This window comes from Poecile atricapillus, chromosome 20 (assembly GCF_030490865.1).
Source record: "Poecile atricapillus isolate bPoeAtr1 chromosome 20, bPoeAtr1.hap1, whole genome shotgun sequence".
Taxonomy (NCBI): Eukaryota; Metazoa; Chordata; class Aves; order Passeriformes; family Paridae; genus Poecile; species Poecile atricapillus.
The window spans coordinates 3,414,410-3,423,817 of record NC_081268.1 but is presented as its reverse complement, the minus strand read 5'-3'; the positions used below and the strand labels follow the sequence as shown (position 1 = coordinate 3,423,817).

Below are 9,408 nucleotides of genomic sequence, written 5' to 3'. Positions count from 1 at the left end.
ACACAGCGTCCTGAGGGACACAAACTCCCTCACAGCATGGAAGACTCCAAAGCCTTTCCACAGCACCACACAGGCAGTGAAAAAATCCCCACATGACACAGTGAGGGTCCCAAAGGCCCACAGGGCTCCATGAGGGTCCCAAACCATCCACAGGGCTCCATGAGGGTCCCAAACCATCCACAGGGCTTCATGAGGGGACAAAACCATCCACAGGGCTTCATGAGGGTCCCAAACCATCCACAGGGCTTCATGAGGGGACAAAACCATCCACAGGGCTTCATGAGGGGACAAAATGCCCCCAGAGCACTACGAGGATCCCAAATCCACATGGTTCCATAAGGGTCCCAAAACTCCACATGGTTCCATGAGGGCCCCAAACTCCACATGGTTCCATGAGGGTCCCAAACTTCCAGAGCCCTCGATGAGGGAAGCAGATCCCCACAGTGCACCATGAGGGGACCAAACCCCCACAACGCTGCACTAGGGGACGAACCGCCTTCCTTCCCTCGCCATGGCCACCCAGGCCCGCCCAGCAGCCTGAGGAATCCCCGCTCCAAAGGGAACATTCCCTGCGCGCCCGTCCCGCCCCGCTGAGGGAGCGGCGGGGCGGGCCAGGCCGCCCACATAAGGCGGGCTCAGCGCGGGCTGCCCGGGGAGGAGGCGGCAGTAGCGGCCGGGCCGGGTGGAGCCGTCATGGAGCTGGGGTGGCTGCTATGGGGCACGGCCGTGCTGCTGCTGCTCCACGTCCTCATGGAGCTCAGCCCCACCGTCAACTTCGCGCTGCGCATCGGCTTCTACTGCCTGCTGTGCCTGGTGTCCTCGGCGCTGGCGGCCGCCGCCTGCCTGCTGGTCAACGGCGGCCGCACCGTCAGGAACATGAGGTGAGGGGGCACGGGGGGAACGCGCTGGGGACAGCGGTGTCACCTCCCCGCCGCTGCCCGGAGCCCCTGGGGTGCTGGCAGCCTCTGTCACATCGGTGGCAGCGCAGCTCCGAGCGTCCTCTCTAGGCTCAGGGGGGTTGTCCTGGCCCGGGGCAGAGCCCTCGGCGAGCCGCGTTTGGGGATGAAGCGCCTGGAAAGTGGCGGTGGTGCCTTGTTTTGGGAAAGCTGCAGGAGAGCAGTGTTTGTTGAGTGACAGAGCACTGGAGCAGGCTGCCCAGGGAGTGCGAGGAATCGACCCGTCTGGAGACATTCCAAACACACCTGTGTCACTGGGTGACCCTGCCACGGCAGATGTAGCTGATCTCTAGAAGGTCCCTTTTGATCCTAACAACTGGGTGCTTGTGTTTGGGGTGTTTCCTGCCCCAGGAGCGTGTGGGCAGGCTGTGTGCCATGTGCTGCCAGGACACAGCTCTCCTGCAGCTGCTGTCCGGCCCTGTGTCCCCTGACAGGACACCTGTGGCAAGGGCCAAGGGGCTGCTGTCATCCAGCACCTCCTCTCCATGTCAAGGTACATTCTAAGGGCAGAGCTGGCACCTCTGCTGGCAGCACATTTCCTGCTTTTGCTCTCCCCTAGGCAGCTTTTTATCTGTGCTGACCGTGTTATATGGATGCAGGGGAAAGGAGAGCCTTAACATCCTTTAGGATCAAAGGTTGGCAGCACCTCAGCGGGTGGAGTTGGACTTTGCTTTGCAGTGTGGCTTTCACACATAGGACTCAGGGCAGAGGGAGCGGGCACAGGGCGCTGATGTGCTGCCTTGAGAGCTGTGCCCTGCCCGTCCCAGCTGGTGCCATGGCCCCAGGCAGTCTGCTCTGCCATCTCCAGCCTGGCTCTCTCTCCAGCTTTGGTTGCCTTGGCTCACTCAGGAGCAGCTTTCCAATTCTTAGCCAGCTCTGCAGCTGGGAGAATTTATGATGTCAGTGATGGAGACAATATCTTTTTATTTGCCCCCAAAAATAAACCCTCTAAATTTTCTGTAAACTTCAAGGAATTATTTAGTGACAAGTACTTGCATTGGATAACTGCTCATGTTGAAACCCAGGGCTGAATTTTGGCTGGAACCGCCCTTTTCCTGTAACTTAAGCCTGTTGTTACTGTGTAGTGGCACTGGCTGAAGATCCTGGTGATGTATCCCAGCCCCGGGGAGGTCTGTGGCTGGGGTGATCCAGTGAGTTCCTGATTTCTCCAACATCCCAGACTGCTTATTCCAGCTTGGGAAAAGGGGCTGGAGCAGAGCATGTGCTGGTGGACAGACAGTAATAATGGAGTTGTTGCCTGGCGCAGAACACCCCGTTCTTGCTGTGCCGCTGGCTCCAGTGTCAAGCTGGTGTGACTTGGAAGAGATTACCCAGGGTGTCTGATAGAGATAGAACTGTTTATCTGTGGTAAAACATCTTGCAAGAGCTTCCAATCTGGTGAGCAGACTTCAGTAGTCCTTGAAAATCAGAGTATCCTAAACAAACCTCTGTGACTGGCTGTGGAGCAGAGCACGTGAATCTGGGGGCTGCTGGCTTTCATAGTCAGACTGTTAGGGATGCACAGCAAAGTCCTATTCTCTGTCATTTTTATGCCCCTTGTGTCTGGAAATAAGTGCACTGGTTTTACAGCTCTCTGAAGCTGTGGCTGCACCACGTCTGGGTCGTTGATTCCAGCAGAGAAGCCACTTACAGGGTTGGAGGAGCCTCAGATCCATCCTTTAACCTTGTGGGTGACATGGCCAGCCCAGCAGGGCTGCTGGTCACCCCATTCTTCTTTGTCTGCTCTGAGCTCTGCCCCTTTGCCTCTTTCAGTGGCTCACACCACATCTTGTGCAAGGAAAGTCTATCCCCTGGCTGGCAGGAGGAAGCTGGATGGTTGCTCTTGAGTAATGTGTAACCAGCCTCTCCCAGCAGCCACTGAGCACTGTGACTTCCAGAGCGGTGACCTCTTTTTTGGTTGGCAGTCAGAAGGGAGGAGAAGTGTGATTTAGGTCATCCTGGTGGCCTGGCATCCCCCATGACCTCACTGGTTCATGTCACCCTGCCCCTTCTCACCTGTAACCCTGTCTCTTCACCTGGACTGCACCCCTGTAACCTTGGAGTGGGCTGTGGAGCTCTGGAGCTCTGCATTCCACACACCTCCCCGTGTCCTTTCCCTGGGTGTGGCTCTTTGCTGCAAGTTGAAATGAGGACTGATAGCAGTATCACCTTGGGGCATTGGCCTGGCCTGAACTCCAGTGTCACAGCCAGCTCGGGTGGCCTGCATGGGGGGACACCCCAAGGAGATGTGAACCCTGCTGTGGGTAGGAGCAAGCTGGGGGAAGTCCTGTGGCTCAAGAGTTTATGGAGACTTTTGGAGAGCAGATGCTGGCAGCTGCTGCCAAGCCAGGATGAGATGCTGTCCGGGCTCTCACCTCCCACCTGAGTGACCAGGATGTTTCTCAGGGGGATGGTGCTGAACAGTTCCCAAGTGGTGGGGACAAAGCTGACACTGTTCCTCAATCTGCTGCTGCACAAAGGAAAGCTCCATCCCCTGCCTGCCAGAGAGAAGGTGGCCCTGAAGCAGGACATCCAGGTGCTTGCTGGAGGGCAGGTCAGCTCTGGAATCGGCTCTAGGGAAGAGCAGAGCCAGGCTGGTGGCTGTTCCTGGGAGTGTTCACGTGCAGGCTCCTCTGCCACCTGTCCTGGTAAATGGCTGTTCCCTTGCCCAAAATAGTCCCTGTGTTCTGCCAGCTTCTGCCTGTGTCCTTTGGCCTAGCTGGAGAGTCCCCAAGTCCCCAGGTCAGGGGGTGGCATAGATGGGCCCTGCTCCCATGTGCTGACAAGGGCATGGAAATGTACTCCAGTGTTGGCATGGCTGAGTGGAGCTACTGGAGTCTCACAGCTGGGAAAAACTGGGAGCTCTGTAAGACCTGTAGATCCACTGGGGAAGGGCAAAAGCTTGAGCATGTATTTGCTTGGGGGCACCCAGCCTCTGCCAAGCCATGTGGGGAGCATTCTGGTTGCTGCCTGCATCCTTGCCTTGTGCAGGGAAGCGTTTCTCACCTTCATTCCCCTCCTTCCTTGCGCACCCCGGGTTTGTTTATATCATTGAGCAGCATCTTCCAGCACTGCAAGGAGCAGACCTGGCAGAGCCTTCCTTGGGTGTTGGGTGTGCTGGGGAGTGGCAGCTCCTGGGAGAATTGCTTGAAGGACTTGTGGGACCCTGCTGCTTGCAGGAGGAAGAGTGTGGTAGCACCGGGACAGCCCAGAACCATGGCAGTGAACAGGGCAAATGATCAGCACTCCTGGAGCACGTGGGACCATGCAGGGCAGACACCTGGGTGGACCACAGCGCAAATAAGACAGGAGGTTCTCTGTCCTAGAGCTCTTTTTGTCTCCTTCCACCCCCACTGGATATAGCAGCCCCTGCCCTCCCTGCCCTGCTGCTGACTGCTTTTTTCTTCCGCAGAATCATCAGAGCTGTTGTCAGGACCTTCAAGTATTTCTTTGGCGTGAGGTTTGAGGTGAAGGGACTGGAGAACTTCAAGGTGGAGGGCCCTGCTATCATTGTGTCCAACCATCAGAGCGTCCTCGACATGATGGGTGAGGAGCTGGTGGGAGGGAAGAGAACATTTCTCCTGCTCACCATTGGGAGAAGTCCCTCTTGTATCTCCTGGACAATCAGCCCCTGGTGCAGCTTCCCCATCGGTGCTGGTTGTGGGAAGGGTCTCCTGTCACTCTGAGCAATCCCACACCTGTGCAGCACCCCAGCTGCTGCTGTCCTTGAGCTGCTGGCCCAGCACGTGTGCCAGTGGCCCTGCTGGACTCCCTGGGGCTGGGGAATGAGCTGCCTCTGGGGGGGTCCTGCTGCCACCTGCAGCCACCCTGCCCCACTAACTCTGCTGTGTGCCAAGCCTCCTGCTCTCAGAAGCCAGGGGAGAAGTAAGGCAGCAGCCTGTCCCTGGTGCCCCTGTCCTTGTCCTTCCTGAGTGCAGGCAGGGGGGGTGACTGCTGGGTCTTGCCCTCTGCCATCCCATTAGGGCTGATGGAGGTCCTGCCCGACAACTGTGTCCAGGTGGGCAAGAAAGAGCTGATGTACATGGGCAGCGTGGGGCTCATCATGTACCTCGGTGGAGTCATCTTCATCAACAGGAAGAGCACCAGCAGTGCCAAGATGGTGATGTCAGATGTGGCCAAGACTATGGTGGCTGAGAATGTGAGTGTCACTGTGGAGCCAGGTGGGGTGGCATGGAGGGATTGTGGCACTCCTGGTGCTGGCTCAGCTTGGCAGAGCTGGCTGGTGTCTCCCACCACTGCAAGTGGGTTTCTGGAGCAGAGCCTTGTCTCTCCATATGCAGGTGAAGGTGTGGGTATACCCAGAGGGCACGAGGAACTGCACTGGGGATTTGCTGCCATTCAAGAAAGGAGCATTTCACCTCGCTGTCCAGGCACAGGTAACAGTGATTTGCCCCTGCATGGGGAATGCTTTTGCAGTGGCACTGCACACTGATCGTGCAGTGTGTGGTTTGTTTGATCTCAGATGAGCTGTGTTCCCACGTAACACCTACTCAAGTAAACCATGAGTGTCAGAAGTGCTGTCCAGCAGCAGCCAAGAGCCTTTTCCATCCCCTCTGGGAATGAGCTGAGCCTGGGCGTGAGTGGCTGCAGACAGTGGAGAATTTCCCGATCCTCTTCTCTGCCTGCCTCAGTCCTGGTGTCCCCTCTGGAGGGAGGAGTGTGAGGGACAGGCAGGCTTGATCCCTATCTCCAGGCTTTCCTGGCAGCATGGCAGGGCAGTGCCTGTGCCCAGGGATTCCTGGGGGCATGGCTGCAGCCCAGAGCTCCTGGCAGGGAGCCCAGTGGGCCCTTTCCTGGGGAAACCCAAAGCTGTGGATCCATTTCTCAATCCCCCAGGTGGCAACAGTGTAGTGGTGATTCAGGATTGTTAATTCTTGTGCTTTAGAGCAACATCTGGGCTTGCTCTGTGTGAAAATAGCTGCTGCCTCCCTGGCAGCCATATGGCAGTTCTTGGTATGTGTTTTCTCTCCAAAATGACAGCATCCATGAGCATTTAGTGGGGAGCAAGCAAACAGCTTCATCTAGCCAGAGCTGTCTCAGGAGCAGGGTGCTTGCCTGGGCACAGTGCTGGGGCAGTGTGCCAGAGACTGGGATGACTCGAGGCCTCAGGGGAAACCGGTTTTCCTGGGAGAGGTGTTACAGCAGGGATTTTGGGAAAGGGAAGAGGTGCCAGCTCTCTCGCTGGGTTAGTTTGGCCAAGCCCAGGGTGTAGCCTGTGTTGTACCATCCCCATTCCTGTCTGGGTGCTGCAGCCAAGGCAGAGCCTGGCAGCTGCTGAGAGGAAAGGATGACATGGAACTGGCCTCCACCTCTGCTACACCCCCCTGAGTCACCAACTGTAGATCCTGGCTGTGTTACCAGCACTGGAACAACAGCTCTGCCTGCCCTCCTGGCCCTGTGTCTGTCTGAAGCTTCCCCTGGAGCAATTGATAACAACTGGTGACTCCTCTTCTTAGAAACTGAAAGCAGAGCAGCCACCGTGCCCCAGACACGTGCCTGTACAGCAGGCAAGGCCTGTCAGAACAGGCAGCCTGCAGTGCTTAATTGCATGACAGAAAATACTTGGGGTTTGAAGCCTCACTTGGGTTGAGTAACCCTAAAAGCCAGGGTTGAGCTGAAGCTGCAGTGGAACTTGGCCCTGGTTTCTTGAGCCTTATCCCTGTGCCTTGAGATTTTGGGGAGTGGTTTTGATTCTGCTGATTGTTCCAGCCTTTGGAAGTGGGTGTTGTTTGTGAGGCTGTGTATGCCCTGTATGTCTGAGAGTCAGGCCAGGTCAGCTCTGCTGTGTGGGATTTGCTGCCTGTCTCTAGCCTGGCCTGAGCTGCTGAAGTGCCAGTAACTCCTCTTTTTCTTCCCTACCCCAAGGTGCCAGTGATCCCTGTGGTGTATTCCTCCTTCACCGCTTTCTATAACCCAAAGACGAAGCTATTTACATCAGGTAACAAGGAGTCACTTGGAGACAGGCTTGCTGTTGTCCTGTGTGGAGATCTGGCTCAACAGGGGTGTGGGAGGGAAGCAGAGCTGGGGTGAGCAGGAGGAGCCCCGCTGGGAGATGTTTGGAGGCAGTTCAAAGCACTTGGCACCAGAGCCTGGGCTGGGTTAACTCAGGAAGGGCTGTAATTAAATACATTGAGGGATGTTTTCATTAAAAATTGGTTTCCACCTCCTGCTCTGGGCAGGCTGGGATGGCAGTTTGGGGCACAGGGGAATTATTCTGAGTGACACAGCTGTTGGAGCTGGGATCTGACTCTGCCTGTGCTCCAGGGGTGGATGCCTGAAGCCCTGGGGGTGGGGTGAGGGCTGTGCTGGGGATGTCCAGGGTGGGGAACAGGGCAGAGAACAGAGCTCCTGTGGCGTGTGGGTTTCTCACAGGCTCCTCTTTTGTCCCCAGGCAAAGTCAAGGTTGAGGTTCTGCCTCCAATAGAGACCAAAGGGCTGACGTCAGACGATGTCACCGACCTCGCTGACAGATGTTTCAGCACCATGAGGGAGACCCTCTTCAGGTTGTCAGGCCGTCCAAGCGAGGCAAAGGACTCATCCTAGAGGCTTCTCCAGTGGTGTCACCGTGTGGTGGTGGCTGAAGGGACCTATCTGTTCTTGCCAAATACTGAAGGAACTTCTCCTCTGCAGTGATTTCTAACTCTTGGGAGCACCACAGACTGGCACACACAGAGTGTCAAGCCAGCACTAAGGTTCCCCTTTGAGTGGATTTCTCTTACGGCTTCATTTTCTCACTTTGAAATATCTCCTTTCTCTGAATTTCTCAGGCATCAAACTTGTGCTACCAAAGGGCTCAATGACCAGAGAGGTGAGTTCCCCCAGCTCTTGCAGCTGGCACAGGATGATGGCAATAACCTGCCTGGAGCCTGAGCTCTGCCTCGTGTGACTGTCCCTGCACCTGTGTTCCTGCAGGCTCAGCTTGTGCTGGCCTGGCCCTGTGATGTCCCAGGTGGAAACCACCAGGCAGCAGTTTGTATCAGCACAACCTTGATGCACAAACAGGGCTGAGAACTGGGTGAAAATCCAGATTTTGGCTTTTCAGCAGCACTAGGAGTGTGGTGTCCTCCCTGGACAGCCCAGAGCCCTGCCACCCACTAGTGGCACTCACGGGCCTGTCCCCTTGAGATGCCCTTGTGTCACAACAGCATCAAGGTGGGAAACTGCTGCCAACTCCCTGCCGAGGTGGTGGCTCAGCCTGGTCACATCCCGGGCCTGCAATGCCCCTTATGGAGGGAGGCAAAGGGCTCTGGTGCTCGTTTTGTCACTTGTCATGGTCAGCACTGGCCGAAAGATGGTGCCTGTCCCGCGTCTCTGCTGAGCTGCGAGGCGGAGCTGCCGCTCTCCAAGGCCCGTGAAACCCCTGCAGAGCCACAGGGTGGGTGAGCTGCAGCTCCAATGGGGCTGGGAGGGCTTGGAAGGTTTCAGCTGCCCCTTGGGGGGACATAAACCCCTTTCCCACTCAAATAAAAGGGGTTCCCCTGTGCTTTGGGGTGATGGACCAACAGAGTTCCTGGATCCCTCACGAGGAGCTGGGAATGTTGATGCCCTTGGAGGCTGGGTCAGGGCCATGGTTACTGTAGCTTTAGCTCCCCTGTTCATGGCACAGGGGACCCTGGAATAAGTCACCTGGGGCTACTCAGGTAACCAGCACACCCAGCCCCTGCAGCCTTGGAGTTGTGTTTATCTGGTATTTTGGGGCTAAAGCCTCAGCTGGGAACGGCAGGGAGCTCCATGGAAGGAGCCCTTGGGCCGAGCTGGTGCTGCCAAGGGGCTTCATTGGAGGGGCCTTACAGTACAGACTCAGGGGATGGGAAGGGTTGGGGTGGGAGGATGGGAACCAAACCAGCACTTTGTGAGAGTGGCAGATAAAGGGTTGTCATGGAGGGTCAACCCAGGAGGGCCCTGGGTGGGCTCCTGGGGAAGGGAACCATGTCTGACTCCTCCTGGGAGGAGGGAGCGGTGCCTCTGTGTGCAGTTGTCTGCTGTTCACTTTTAATTGGGCTGAGAATGTTGTGTGCTTTACAAAAAATCAACAACAACAACAAAAAAATTACACCTTTGGTTATTTAAATAAAGGAGCCTCCTGGTCTTATGTGGGGGCTGAGGGAGGAGGGTGTGGGGTGCTGAGTTCTCAGCTCTTGCAGAGGGTGGGTTTGGTGATGGAGGGGCAGGGTGGGTCCTTGTCCCTACCCTGTGCTCCCCAGGCAGGAGGGCTGTGCTTCATCCAGCTGCACTCCAGGGCTCCTGGAGAACAGAACAGGAGCTGCTGGGATGGGCACCCAGCTCTGCAGTACCTTTGCCAGGACCAGGTGCATCTGTCCCCTGCTGTGCCACCTGGCTTGGGGCTGCAGGGACTTGTCCCCAAGTTCTCCATGTGACAGCAAGCACAGGGAGTGTGGGGAGGCAGCTGCCCTGCCTGGGCCAGGCCTGT

The 9,408-nt window shown here is 56.8% G+C and overlaps 1 protein-coding gene across 1 annotated transcript; it reads left to right on the top strand.

Moving 5' to 3' along the window:
- The first annotated feature begins 633 nt into the window (after positions 1-633).
- Positions 634-9,400, top strand: AGPAT2 (1-acylglycerol-3-phosphate O-acyltransferase 2). Its single transcript, XM_058853441.1, has 6 exons — positions 634-881; positions 4,369-4,502; positions 4,940-5,115; positions 5,258-5,353; positions 6,843-6,915; positions 7,369-9,400. Exons 1-6 carry the CDS (start codon positions 694-696, stop codon positions 7,518-7,520), a joined length of 819 nt encoding a protein of 272 aa, XP_058709424.1. The 5' UTR covers positions 634-693; the 3' UTR covers positions 7,521-9,400.
- The last annotated feature ends 8 nt before the right edge of the window (positions 9,401-9,408 follow it).

Bases quoted from the DNA above. Each gene is read 5' to 3' on its own strand.
- AGPAT2 (XM_058853441.1), top strand. From the start codon at position 694: ATGGAGCTGGGGTGGCTGCTATGGGGCACGGCCGTGCTGCTGCTGCTC. The intron at 5,116-5,257 runs GTGAGTGTCACT...CTCCATATGCAG, and splicing joins AGACTATGGTGGCTGAGAAT to GTGAAGGTGTGGGTATACCC. The intron at 5,354-6,842 runs GTAACAGTGATT...CCCTACCCCAAG, and splicing joins ACCTCGCTGTCCAGGCACAG to GTGCCAGTGATCCCTGTGGT.